The sequence below is a fragment of the Podarcis erhardii genome (assembly GCF_964252035.2).
Source record: "Podarcis erhardii genome assembly, chromosome: 1".
Classification (NCBI taxonomy): Eukaryota; Metazoa; Chordata; class Lepidosauria; order Squamata; family Lacertidae; genus Podarcis; species Podarcis erhardii.
Genome location: NC_138497.1, coordinates 23,550,737 through 23,565,936, shown reverse-complemented (window position 1 = coordinate 23,565,936; position 15,200 = coordinate 23,550,737). Strand labels below are relative to the sequence as shown.

The 15,200-nt window shown below is 44.7% G+C and overlaps 1 protein-coding gene across 1 annotated transcript in view; it reads right to left on the bottom strand.

Annotated features, from left to right (window-relative positions):
- CCDC88C (coiled-coil domain containing 88C) overlaps positions 1-15,200 on the bottom strand; it is a 107,208-nt gene that overhangs the window by 66,515 nt on the left and 25,493 nt on the right. Inside the window, exon 4 of the mRNA XM_081857742.1 lies at positions 1,860-1,929. Coding sequence (XP_081713868.1) covers positions 1,860-1,929 — 70 coding nt within the window. The remainder of the gene's footprint in view (positions 1-1,859; positions 1,930-15,200) is intronic.

Here is a 15,200-nt window from a genome sequence, read left to right as displayed (position 1 = left end):
TGCTATGAACTTACAGTTTTGAGGTGGGTGGGGGGAGGTGGATCTGGGCTGAAAGACTTAATGATATATGTCTAATTGCAAGCCAAAAACACCTGAATCACATCTTGTTCTCCCCTCTTCCACAAGTTCCTCTGAATGCGGGGTAAAAACAGTTTGTTCTCAATATGAAACGTTTAAGTTCAGTGAAATAATTGAATGAAAGGTGCAACAATGTTTGATTGGGGCAACCCTAAAAAGTTCAAAGGGAGGGAGAAAATAAAGAATTGCTTTGACATTTAAGAGCTAAAAACAGAAGTCTGCAGCAAGCTTCTCAGGCACAGAACCCTCAAAGCAATTGTTGGGACTCCACATAGTTCAGTTTCAGAAATACAGATTCGCAGTGTGACTGTCTGGGAAGAGTAGGAAGTGTAGCTGACAAGACACAGGAAGAAGAAGAAAGAGAGGGAGAAGGAGAAGGAGAAGAGGAATCAGCTGATAGTGCTAGAGAGGAGGAGAAGGAGCTCTGGAGGGGGAAAGGGTACTTCAAGCCACATCATTTAAACACACACACACACACAGTGGCGTAGCGTGGGGGGTGCAGAGGGGGCCGGCCGCACCGGCCGCAACATCTGGGGGTTAGGGTTAGGGGGCGCAAATCCACGGGTTAGGGGGCGCAAATCCACGGTTTAGGGGGCGCAAATTACTTGCCTTGCCCCGGGTGCTGACAACCCACGCTACGGCACTGCGCACACACACACACACACACACACACACACACACACCAATTCATCACTAAGACCTGACAGCTCCTTTAAGTTACCAGATGACTGTGAGAATCCCGGAGGATTTGGAGGGTAAGGTTTTATTTATTTATTTTGCAAGGCAGTTTTACAAATCCCATATTGGATATGCTTTCAGAAGAGACACCGGAGGATCAAACTATTGCAGCAAGCAGCTTACTGATCAGAGACGCTACTGCAATGCCATGCCCATATCAATGCAAGATATGGGTGTGCTCCATCCAGAAGGGCAGTGTATAAACATTTATAGAAATAAATATGTCTTTTAAAAATCCCAAATCTGATGCCCTTGTGTGGCCGTGCTCAGTTCTGTCTATTGATACACCATGCTGAACAAAGGTTGGAGCCTTCGTCCTAGTCAGCATTAAATCAAAATTTCAACCTGTTTTCTGCAAGGGGCTTGTGCAATAATGAACCAAGTTGAGCACATCCACACAAAGGCCCCGTCAATTTTATTTATGAGTCCTGTGGGTCACATATATGGGCGTGCTAGTTCTGAACTGACCCACCTTCTGTTGTTGGAAGCTTACACCACAGAGGGAACCAACCCACTATTGGCACCTGCTGTGTAGCCTTGAACAACTGGCTTCCTGTTTTCGAAGCAGAGGAACCTGTACCTGGATTCCATTACGCTCTGGATCAAGTTCTGTTTAGCAGTACAGAAAACATAAAGGTGGTTCAAAATGCGGCCACAGGACCTTGCCCCTAGTTGGCAATATAGCCAAGAATATATTTTTTTTACAGTTTGGCAATAAGCTGCGGGGGGGGGGGGGGAGGTGCTGCAGCTGAAATCACAACTTTTGCTCTCACCTTTCGGATGACTGCAATTCCACAGTGCTGACTCAGTGTAAAATGAATTTGCCCCACGTGACTCAGGAGCAAAGGGCTCCAGAGCTGGTTTCCAATGGATGCAGAACACATATACTGTAAATGGCTACCCCTTGCTTATACCCACCTCTCTTTTAGTCTCCTTATTTTCTTCCGCACCAAACTAATTTCAGCTGAGAAAGTTGCAAATACTGTTCCATACAGTCAATATTTTTGAAATTTAAGAGGACAGAGCGTCGCAAGGCTACTCACCAGACAGAGGATCTTTGCCAACTATCAAGACGTTTGGCAAATTCATAATGATCAGTTGCTGGAGGACCTCCTAAAATATGAAAAAAAGAGAAGATAGAATAATGAAAATTAATGCCAGTTCTTTTTAGAGACAGTTGTTTTTAAAGCAGTTTTGAGAATGTAGTACTTTACTAGTTATTTAATATGACTTGCCTTGACAAACAGACTACTGCCTTGAAGAAGTAAATTTGTTCATGGAGGCAGCATCAAAACTCATTAAGTGAGACTTGGGCTTTTAGAGCACAGCTGCACATTTGCTAATTTGGTGAACGAGATCCTCCATAACATGTATGTGTATATGTGTGATTGCTTAGTTTTTTTGTGGGCAGGGGGACAAGAGAAAGCAGCAGGGGTGGTTCTGAGAGTGCTTTACAGTGGTACCTCTGGTTACGTACTTAATTCGTTCCGGAGCTCTGTTCTTAACCTGAAACTGTTCTTAACCTGAAGCACCACTTTAGCTAATGGGGTTTCCCACTGCTGCCACATGATTTCTGTTCTCATCCTGAAGCAAAGTTCTTAACCCAGAATAATATTTCTGGGTTAGCGGAGTCTGTAACCTGAAGCGTATGTAACCTGAAGCATATGTAACCCGAGGTACCACTGTACTGTGCTAAGGCTGGAGCAGAGGTAGGAAGGTTGCAACAGATTTTCTTCCATTTCCTTGTAAGATCATTTCAACCACTACTTTTGCTTTCAAAGCTCTTTATTTTTCCAGCCTCTTGTTTTCTCACTCTCTCTCTTAACCTATTTTGTCTTCAGTGTGCCTCCTCTTGGGCTACTTGCTCTCATTTTATGCCCCCTCCTTGTTTTTCACTTGCACCCCCTTAACATTCCAGCATCCAGACATGTACCGTATTTTTCGCTCTATAACATGCACCCGATCATAACACGCATGTAGTTTTTAGAGGAGGAAAATCCGTAGGCATGCCACCCGTAGGCATTTCCTCCATAACACGCACAGACATTTCCCCTTACTTTCTAGGAGGAAAAAAGTGAGTGTTATGGTGCAAAAATACGGTACATCTCTCCTTCCTTGCAAATGTTTAAACGAGCGGTGGGGAACCTCAGACATAAGGGCCAAATGTGGCCCTCTGGGACCCTCTATATGGCCCTCACAGCTCTCCCCATGCCAGCCCCCCTCTTTGCAGAGCACCCCCTCACTGCTTTGCACCCTAAGTCTTTTTTCCTGCCTGACATGTTTCCTTGAACTCTTATAATGCCTCTTGACTGCCTGGGTAGAATACAGAGAGGGGTGAGAGACAGTGTGCATAGAAACCAGTCTACTGGACAATTTAAAAACTGCACATTTTTTTGCCCTGCCTACTTTTGCTTCTGGCCACTCCCATCCCTGGCATGTGCTTCTCAGAATGCTGCCCAGAAGGGAATGTGTCCCCTTGGCTTAAAAAGGAGTCCATTGCCCCTTGTATGAAGCTTTTCACTTGCAAATGACCTCTAATCTCTGCCTCTCCCCCAAATTCCCTCATTTTTTTAGACCAACAACATTTGCTCTTTTTAATATATATATAGTGGACAATGCCAAGCGGTTTTATCATCATTACTGAATGCAAAGGTGTTATAATGCCTTCAAATGAATGTGAAGTGAAACAAGTGGGCATAGAACCATAAATTCCACTTCCCGTCTAGGGGCAGCTTTGCATACTCTAAAATGCTCCCCACCGAGAGGCCCTGTGGCTGCAGACTCATGCAGGAAGTAATGTATGAGCTGGTGGAACCATGCTGGCAGGTGCTGCTTCCTGGAAGCAATTCTGGTAAGCATAGTGGCATATTTTTCAGCGGCTCTGCCGATAAGAATCTGTAGACTCTAGACCTTTTGAATGAAGCTGCACGCCCAAAAGAAAGCACTGAACATCTAGAGATTTTGGGTTTTTTAAAATAATTCATTCTGCAGTATATTGATCAGACAAAACTAACAGCAAAATCCATTCTAGTATACAGCATATGATAAAATCAAATGGGGTGGACGTGTAGGAGCAGGGGTCGGCAACCTAAGGTCCATGGGCAACAAACGGCCCATGGGGGTCATTTAACTGACCTATGGCGCCCCGCTGCTTGCTCAGGGACTCCCCGCTGCCCGCTCGGTCAGCTCCCCTGCACTAAACCGGAGTGGAGCAGAGCGACACTAGCCAACTTCCCATTGGCTGCAGGAAGCTCCTGCAGCAAACCGAAAGCTGTGCACGCCTCCTCCGTGCCGGAAATAGCATTTGCGCATGTGTGCGCGCACACACTCTGGCCCACCGCGCGTCTGCGGGACCGTGAACCGGCCCAAACCACAAAAACTTTGCCGACCCCTGTATAGGAGCAAACTCCTTGGGGCCAAGGTCCATTCAGCCCCACCCAGTAAAAAATTTGAGGGGGCCCCCAAGTTGATGGGCATTAGTATTTTACTACCTCTTACTTTTTTGCTCCTTGGGCAGGTGCCACTTGCCACTGGTCAGGCAAGTGAAGAGCCAGGTGCTTCCTGTTAAGTTGTGGGTTGACATAGCAGACGACACAGCAATTTCTCCAAAGCAGCTCTTTATTTTGTAAGCTGGAATAGAACTGACTGCAAACAGCTCAGCCGGCCTGCTTTTATAGGCAGCCGGCTGTCAACATTGTAGCAACAACAACCCAGGGTTTCCCGCCTAAAATAACTGACGTGGACCTGAGTGAAAACTATCTACAGTATCCCCCTGCTGGCCCAGGGTGAGAACTTCAGTACATAACACTTCCTCACCCTCTCCTGCACCACCGTCTCCCAGAACCAGGAGGGGATTGAAAAGAGGTAAGCAGAAGAAGCATCCATGCAGGTGTAGCCTCCATGCGCACAGCTCATCAGGGGAAGGTACATAACATGGTGGAGGGGGAAGGGGTCCCCTGTCGCTTCAACTGCTCCATGGAGTGCAGACCTGGGAATAGCTGCCTAAACGCTAGATTGGTGTGTATAGGTCTCCTGAGCTGTAGAAGAGACTGTCAACAGAAATACCAAGATCAATGTATCCCAAGTCTTTGACAACAGAGAGTTAACCATCTGCCGTGTGCATTCCTTGACAGGTGTTGCTCAACTACAGCTCCCATCATCCCTGACCACTGGGGCCATGCGGATTGGGGATGATGAGAGTTGGGAGTCTAACAACATCTGAAGATGCCACAGGTGGCCCATCAGGAGATTGTACAGGTTCTTTATTGCCCAAAAGACCTGATTACCATCAAGGGCAAACTTTCTGCTGCACTTAAGAGAATTTTTAATTCATTAACAAATTTGGCTTCATTCTTGGAGCCTGAAACAAGGATGACTAGGCGTTTCCTCATGTCACAAAAGTACGCAGCCACCATGTGGTTGCGCATTGCAGTACATTCATGCTTGCAGCTTCTTAATACACACATTTTTAAATTTAGAAACACACACCATCTGCTGGGACCACCACATGCCCATCATCAAAAGATCACCCCTCGTTTTTGTCCTTACTTCTGCATGCCAATATAGACTCCACTGTCATATTTGCTTGCAAATCAGAAGTAGTACGCCTGTCATTTGCTGGGGCTGCTTATAGCATTCTAGTAGTCAATCTACAAACACCCAACCAAACCTCAAGCATGTTTTATATGAACACCTGTTGCAGATAAAATGTCCTACTTGTATTCAAGCTTCTTTGGGGATTCAGAATCAACTGAGCCTGCATGAAAAGCAACGCTGACCTAAACCCTCAAACATGCACTTCTATTTTGGCTTCAGACTATCGCCACAGAGTCATCAAGATCCAAGCATCCCCACCTCGCTTAGATAGGCAATCTCATCCTGCCTTAGATCATCATCATCATCATCATTTTTTATTTGTATGCCGCCTTTCCACAGTTAAAAAAACAATGCTCAAGGCGGCTTACAGCATAACAAGATTTACATAATTACAAAAGTCATAAACAATAAATAAACCACATCAAAAAAATACAAAGACATCAGACGCCAATGTCTTTACGTTAACTTTCAGAATTCATCTTTTAATCCAAAGAATGAACAGAGCTAATATGAAATCACATTTCAATCTTGTACCAACTTAAAAAGGGGACCAAATAAATAATTCACAGGGTACAATCCGCTGACTCTTGTAATCTAATGCCTGAGCCAAGTAAATTCCATTTGTTGATTACCCACAGGACAATGCTGAGCAGTCTTTTGCTATTCACATGTAATTAATAGGCAAACACACAAAAATCTATATGTTCACAACTGTCCTTGTTGTCCTTATCAACCTGCAGTCGATGGATAAGTTGCCCAATTTCCCCATAATAAATACATAAAAAATAAAATGACAGTTCAACTTTCAATCCTTATACATAAGCTAATATAGATTTATTCGTAATAATATGGTCAGTATGTTGTTCTTGATAATACTGTATATTTATTTATTTAGAAAATGGATAAACTCCTCAAAGGGGTGTGTAAATCACAATCGCCAGATATTATTCTTTGTTTATTTATTTCGGATCTTATGATTTATGTGGAAGTGGTTCAACTTGATTATGCAGTTTTTGATTTTTTTTGTTTTGTTTATTGCTTATGACTACTTTTGTTATGTTTGCACCTGTGTAATTTTTTATATGTTGTAAACTGCCTGGAGCATGGTTTTAACTTTGTAAAGGTGGCATACAAATAAAAGGACTGAATGCTTGATATTAAATGTTTCAAATATTTTAAATGAACTGTTTTTTAAAAGATTTGGGCCCCATACAACTGAAAGAGGACCTCTTTCCCTATGGGTTTATTAAAATCAGTGGGAAGCCCTTCCTGCCACTCTGAGAGATTTGGTTCATGGGGGGGGGGACTTTGTAGAGATGGCCCCCAGGCATGTGGAATGCCCTCCTCCCAGAGACATACCTAGTACCACCTCTGGCCTTTTAAAAGAATTGGTTTTGGTATCTTCCCTGTATGGTACCATTTGGGGGTTACCATATTTGCAGGGAGTAGTCTTTTGTCTTGTGTTTTTATATGCTGTAAACCTTTCTGGGACATTCCTGTTAATGGCAGGTTATAAACAAACATATAAATAAATCTATATTATAGTTATATAACCACCTTTACCACCGGGGCTTTGTAAAGACCCCAAGATCTCCTGCAACGATTTTGCAAAGTTTTTTGAAGATAAAATCACTCATATTTGGAAGGAGCTAGACACCACCGTGGGAGCAGGGCTGGGGCGGGAGAGTGCTAGAGCTCTGTCTGGTCAAGTTGCATGGAATCAATTTCAATCCATTACCCCCGAGGATGTGGACAGGCTGCTTGGACGCGTGAAACCAACCACCTGTCTCCTGGATCCTTGCCCATCCTGGCTAATAAAAGCTAGCCGGGAAGGACTGGGCGATGGGCTCTGCGGGGTGGTGAATGCTTCCCTCTGTGAGGGAACATTCCCAGATCCGCTGAAAGAGGCGGTCATTAAACCGCTTCTTAAAAAACCATCTTTAGACCCGGCCAGTATGGCCAACTATCGCCCAGTCTCAAATCTTCCATTCTTGGGCAAGGTGATTGAGCGCGTGGTTGCTGAACAACTCCAGGCACGCCTGGAGGATGCGGACCATTTGGATCCCTTCCAATCGGGATTCAGGCCTCATCATGGGACTGAAACTGCCTTGGTCGCACTGGTTGATGATCTCTGGCGAGCTAGGGACAAAGGTGAGAGCTGTTTCCTAGTTCTGCTGGATCTCTCAGCGGCCTTTGATACAATCGACCATAACATCCTTCTGGACCGTCTAGAGGGGCTGGGAGCTGGGGGCACTGTTATACAGTGGTTTCGCTCCTTCCTCCTGGGCCGTGTTCAGAAAGTGGTGGTGGGGGATGAGTGTTCAGACCCCTGGGCCCTCACTTGTGGGGTGCCTCAGGGTTCTGTCCTCTCCCCCATGCTTTTTAACATCTATATGAAGCTGCTGGGAGAGATCATCAGGGGGTTTGGACTGGGTGTCCATCAATATGCAGATGATACCCAGCTCTACCTCTCTTTTAAATCAGAACCAGTGAAGGCGGTGAAGGTTCTGTGTGAGTGCCTGGAGGCGGTTGGAGGATGGATGGCGGCTAATGGATTGAGGTTGAATCCTGACAAGACAGAAGTACTGTTTTGGGGGGACAGGGGGCGGGCTGGTGTGGAGGACTCCCTGGTCCTGAATAGGGTAACTGTGCCCCTGAAGGACCAGGTGCGCAGCCTGGGAGTCATTTTGGACTCACAGCTGTCCATGGAGGCGCAGGTCAATTCTGTATCCAGGGCAGCTGTCTACCAACTCCACCTGGTACGCAGGCTGAGACCCTACCTGCCCGCGGACTGTCTCGCCAGAGTGGTGCATGCTCTAGTTATCTCCCGCTTGGACTACTGCAATGCGCTCTACGTGGGGCTACCTTTGAAGGTGACTCGGAAACTACAACTAATCCAGAATGCGGCAGCTAGACTGGTGACTGGGGGCGGCCGCCGAGACCACATAACACCGGTCTTGAAAGACCTACATTGGCTCCCAGTACGTTTCCGAGCACAATTCAAAGTGCTGGTGTTGACCTTTAAAGCCCTAAACGGCCTCGGCCCAGTATACCTGAAGGAGCGTCTCCACCCCCATCGTTCTGCCCGGACGCTGAGGTCCAGCGCCGAGGGCCTTCTGGCGGTTCCCTCATTACGAGAAGCGAGGTTACAGGGAACGAGGCAGAGGGCCTTCTCGGTAGTGGCACCCGCCCTGTGGAACGCCCTCCCATCAGATGTCAAAGCGATAAATAACTACCTGACATTCAGAAGACATTTCAAGTCAGCCCTGTTCAGGGAAGTTTTTAATCTGTGATATTTTAGTGTGTTTCTGGTTTTTATGGAAGCCGCTCAGAGTGGCTGGGGAAACCCAGCCAGATGGGCGGGGTACAAATAATATATTATTATTATTATTATTATTATTATTATTATTATTATTATTATTATTAACACAGGGCACATACAAAGATTTCGGCAGTGTGCATTTCTTCTCCTGTGTTCCTAAAAAAAAAAAAAAGTACAGTGGTACCTTGGGTTACAGATGCTTCAGGTTACAGACTCCTCTAACCCAGAAATAGTACCTAGGGTTAAGAACTTTGCTTCAGGATGAGAACAGAAATTGTGCAGTAGTGGCACGGTGTCAGTGGGAGGCCCCGTTAGCTCAAGTGGTACCTCAGGTTAAGAACAGTTTCAGGTTAAGAACGGACCTCCAGAATGAATTAAGTTCTTAACCCGAGGTACCACTGTACTTTAGGATTGCACTCTGCAAGGTAGGAAGCTCTTAAGTTGCTGCAACCAGATATGTACACTATGATACAGTCAGATGTTAAGTAGTCAATGCCATACGTTTTCATAATTATAATCAGAATGTACTCCAAGGAACTCAACTCCGAAATTTCTACTCTGGCATTCTTCTAAAAATCCAAAATTTCATTTACCATATTTTTCCATCTATAAGACACCCCCCTGTATATTTGTGGGGACTCCGATTTAAGAAAATGGGGAAAGATCTATCCGTGTATATGACGCCCCCAAATTTTGGACATTATTTTTTTTTGGGGGGGGGGGAAACCTAGTCTTATACACGGAAAAATACAGTACCTTTTTAAAATTTTCCCAAGTCCCATTACTAAAGCTCATTTAATCAAATATCTGCTATTCTCCGAAGAGAAATCCAATTGTGAAAGCACAGGCTTGCAAGCTTTTACTGCCAGCAGCATATTTTACTAATTTAATCACTGACAGGAAATAAAAAAAAGAAAAGAAAGAATCCTATTGATTTATCCTCAACTTTTCACTCTAAAGCGTGTGCAAGTATCTCTTCATGTTTATATTGCTCTCCAGTTAAATTACCCTGGTTTTTTATTTGATTCCACTCCCGAATGGCACAGTGGTGGTTTCTCTGTAGTAACTGGTGATAATAAAGTGTGGTTGTGTTAAGAGCTTGTCACTTAAGATTACAGACAGCTAAAAAAATTAAATCCAGCTGCTCAGCACATGTTGCCAGAGTCTCATCTCGCTTTATTGGCCAAGGGAGCTGGCATTCGTCCGCAGACAGCTTCCGGGTCATGTGGCCAGCATGAGTAAGCTGCTTCTGGCGAACCAGAGCAGTGCATGGAAACGCCATTTACCTTCCCGCCGGAGCGGTACCTATTTATCTACTTGCACTTTGACTTGCTTTCGAACAGCTAGGTTGGCAGGAGCAGGGACCGAGCAATGGGAGCTCACCCCGTCACAGGGATTCGAACCACAACCTTCTGATCGGCAAGTCCTAGGCTCTGTGGTTTAACCCACAGCGCCACCCGCGTCCCTGGTGTTACTGCTACTCATTCACTAAACCTCTTCCTCTGGCCACTGTATGCATAACCAGCTAGCAAGAAAGTTGAATGAAGGATAATGCACTTCCTCCTTGATTCTCTCACAACTAACTCATTCAGAGAGAGCAGCTGACCAGACGGCTGCAGAGCCAGGGGGCTCCAGAAGCTGGCAGTGGGGTCCTTGCTGAGGCACTGGCCTTGACAGGTGACCAGCTATGCTGACCACTGGCACCAGCTCTGGCAGATATTTCAGATGCCATCCCTAGTCATCATCAGCGCTCAAGAATCTGAGACAAGGCTACATCACCAATTATCTCCATTTAAAGTAATCTGTTGTGCATCTTGTGTAGAACTAATACTGTTAACGCTAATTCATTTGCTGAGCTTTAGTTTCTCCTCCTCTGGGGTTTTCCTCCTACTGATATGAAGCATCTCCCATAATCAGCCAAACATTTCCGACTAGGGTGGCCTTTTAAAAATACATTTTGGTTGTCAAGGAAAAGTTCACCAGTCTTTCTTCATTAATACATTTTAGAAATCATGAGATATTTAATACTTCTCCTGGGAGTGCCCAGGAAAGTAACCAGCAAATTTTTTTTTTAAAAAAAATTAACAGGTGCAACACAGACCTGCTAAGATCTCTTTATCCTGCCGTCTGTCACAAACACAGAAGAGGCACCATATAATCATTAACATTTACAAAAGATTAACCCACACAATACTCCCGGTTAGGCCAGTTTTTTAGGTTCCTTGTAGTATTGCCAACTTGCTTCATTTGGCTGATTTGGTTTTTTAAAAATATATGTTTTGAGGGTTGTTTGTTTGTTTGTTTGTGTTTTAAGAGTTATGGTCTTTTGAATAATGACATTAAAGTCTTTTTTCTTGTGGAAATTTAGAATGGTACAGAATTGTCTGAGAGAAAAAACACATACAAAATGTAGATTTTAATTTGTTTTGGAGGTAGTTTGTGTTAGGCTCTGAAAGAAGTGTAGGCACCAAATGCAGGAAACGAAAGGAGGGGGGAAACGTCAGAGGGTCATCGAATTGTAGAACTGTAGAGCTGTAAGGGACCACAAGGGTCATCTAGTCCAACCCCCTGCAATGCAGGAATCTCAGCTAAAGCATCCATCACAGGTGGCCAGCTGCTCGATAACCTCCAATGAAGGAAGAGTCCACGGAAGACAATACATTTAGTTATAACTCTTATTTGGAGGCAGTTCCGATGCTATTCTTTGGAACAGAAACCAAAACCATCTTCCACACCAGGAAGTATAGAAAGAATGCATAGTTTAAGCATGTCAAATGGCAGGAAACATAAAATTCATGTAGTCTGCTACCACTCTCCTCACGAAATACGCAAACGTATCAAGCAATGTTATAAAAGTAAGGGAGGCCTGGTTGAAAGAAGAATAGCCTTGTTAAAAACCCTTCTTACTACAACAATAAACTCTGCTTACCTCATTGTGAAAGGATATCCATGCCAAGGTGTTAATTTACCTGGTCAAACCAGTTTTCTCTCCCCCCCCCCCCAAAGAATGCCAAGAACTAGTTGATTCTAAGAAATAGCTGGTGGGAAACAAGACAGCTACAGATATTAGCTCATTCCTCTGCAAAAGATAATCCTGCAGGAGCCTGTCAAAAAGTTTTTAATGAGCAACATCCAATTTGAATACTGTAGATAGGATCAGTGTTAGAAACTCAGATATACAATGGTACCTCGGGTTACAGGCACTTCAGGTTACAGACTCCGCTAACCCAGAAATGGTACCTCGGGTTAAGAACTTTGCTTCAGGATGAGAACAGAAATTGTGCTCCGGTGGCGCAGCAGCAGCAGGAGGCCCCATTAGCTAAAGTGGTGCTTCAGGTTAAGAACAGTTTCAGGTTAAGTACAGACCTTCAGAACGAATTAAGTTCTTAACCCAAGGTACCACTGTATAAGATAATCACCAAATGGCACCTTAAACCTAGGTCATAGCCACCACAACAGAGTGTCTAGGCACCATTCCTCTCACCCACCCCTGATCAGATTTATTATTGCTACTATTGTATTATTAATTTCATTTCTATACCTCTTGGCCCCTACTGATGCTCAGCCCGCTCAGGAAATATGACAATCGTGCTACCACTGCAATGCATTAAACGAACGCAACCAAACGGACTACTTTGCCTCAGCAAAAATGTCCATCAAGAGCTGAAGGAGTTATTTCAAGGGCCACTAAGTTCTGAATTAAACGGCATGAAGGGCAATGACAGGGCACATGAAAGAGATGCGCACAGCAGAGGGGATGATTCTCTCATTAACGGCAAGGAAGATGTTTCACCTCATATATGCAACACAGAGACACTCAGAGGAAGCTCTCCTTAATGAGGCTAATGCAGGTTGCCTAGTCAAAGTAGGTCCACGCTACCACCCATACATCTAACCACTTGCCTCCAGGGCATATGCCACACATTTTGTTGATGGCAACTTTAAATAAGCCTTCTCAAAAGGATTTGTTTTTGAAAGATGAAACACAGGTGAGAAGCTGCTGTTAAGGTTTCATCCCAGGTTCTAGGGCCTGTAATAAAGTGGCAGATAACAATTTTCGGCTTAATGAGCTCTTATGAAGACACAAACAAGATTGGCTCCTCTACTGTTCCTGAATATTTTATACCTAGCAGCACAGCTGCTCTTTTGAATCTGCTCATTTACCCTAATATGTAAAGTGGTGGAAATGGCAGCTATGCAATACATGGCATTCACATATTGCAATGTATGGCATGTGGTAAGGTAAAGGGTAAAGGGAGCCCTGACCATTAGGTCCAGTCGTGACCGACTCTGGGGTTGCGGCGCTCATCTCGCTTTACTGGCCAAGGGAGCCGGCGTACAGCTTCCAGGTCATGTAGCCAGCATGAGTAAGCTGCTTCTGGCGAACCAGAGCAGCGTACGGAAACGCCGTTTACCTTCCCGCTGGAACTGCTAGGTTGGCAGGAGCAGGGACCGAGCAACGGGAGCTCACCCCGTCACGGGGATTCGAACCGCCGGCCCTCTGATCAACAAGTCCTTGGCTCTGTGGTTTAACCCACAGTGCCATCCGTGTCCAGCATGTGGTACATCACATTAATTTATTTTATTGCCGTTGGTACAGCATTGCACCTTTTACTTAGTTAGCTTATAGGAAATTCTTACCTGCACTTTAGCATAAGGTCGCAGGGCAGGTTCCCAGGTTTGTTATAAAAACAAATGAAATCATTGCAATGATAAAAATGACAAATGGAACAGAATAGTATAAAATCAGCAAAGGATAGGGGTTCTAGAAAATAAAATACCATACTTTTCTGTGTATAACACGCCCCCGTGTATAATATGTCCCCTATTTGGGGGGACTAAAAATTAAGAAATTACGGGGAGATTGCCCAAAGTTGTTGAGCTGGCCTGCCTGGCCGACACTAACACTCGCGCACATCGCAACGTCTGTCCCCTTGCCGGTAGAAGCAGCCTATTGCCCACCCAATTGCCTCAGAAACACCCAATCAACACCACCCCTTGCCGCAGACACCAATAACCCCACGTCCCCCCTAGGCACTACCCATGTATAAGACGACCCCTGATTTTAAACATGATTTTTCAGTAAAAAAACACACCAAGTCTTACACACGAAAAAGTACGGTACCTTAAATGCCAAAGAGGTGTGTCTTCAGCATACAGCGAAAGCTGAATACAATGAATATGCTTAGATGCATGTGGGAATATGGTCATTTGTCCATAAGAGCATGGGCAAAAGTTTATTATCGCAAGGATGATTTCATAGCTAAAAGCATTGCTTGGAAGCATGATCAACGCGTGGAGAGCTCATGCCATCCAATGATTGGTCCACGTAGTATAACATGATCAACTGCGTGGTCTGGTGTGAGAACATGAGACTAATGTATTGTATTGTCTTTTATCTGCTGACTGAGGCAAAGCTCTCTCCTTGAATTTGTATCTTTTCTGGGACTCTCAATAAAGGTTGGGGCAGCAGCAGCTTCTAAGAGAGCTGCGGCCAGACTTCTTCAACCCATCTTGGCGTGAGACTGATTATTTACGGATGGCGAGCTGGTTCTCGTCAGATGCATCACTGTGGGGAGGGAGTTCCACAATTTAGGGGCTACCACAGAGAATGTCCTCTCCAAGGACACCTGAGAAGGTTGGTAGGTATGGAGGTGGTCCTTCAGATATACAAACCCTAAAATGTTATGAGCTGAAGCAGTGAGAACTGAAGCACAGCCGTACTTTGAAACTCAGAGTTATCCAAATTTTCCAAATAATCAACTTTCCTTCAAACTTACATGAAGCTGGGTGGCCGCCACTCTCACAGGTACCTGGCCCAAAATGGGTATCTTCACCACTGGGCAATAGTTATTTAACACTTCTAGGTCCAAAGAGGTCCTCTTAAAGGGAGGATGCACAACCACCTCCTTTAAAGTGGATTATCAATTGTCATTTGAAGATTCTGTTCTACATGTTCATTAACCTGAAGAAAGTCGTTGAGCATTTTGAGCAAAATTGCAAAAAGAAATGACGTTTCTGAGCTTTTTTTTAAAGGGAAATTGCCAAAAACGACACTGCCAACATGGGTCACCATACATCTGGACATTTTTTAGCTTTCCCCCCGGACACTGCTTCTGACTGCAATACTCCAGGTATGTCCAGGAAATTCCAGATGTATGGCAACCTTATTCCAGGGAACACTGGAGGGCGTGTGAAGAAATCAATGTATCTTGTTCAGTGTGGAAAACTGCAGCTTCTAGTTGCAAAACTTTGGCACCAGTTTTGAGGGGATCCCAGATTTTGGGGTTCATAGTTGATGAAGACGAAATATGCCCCAGCTGCGAAACCAGTCTTGAAATCAGCAATGTTTCTTAACTTTTGTAGGCAACAGTAACTAAAACCAATTATGAAGTGCAAATACTTTTTCATCGGCAACAGGGTGACTCACCAACACTAAACAAAAAAGGAATGCATTCAACCACTC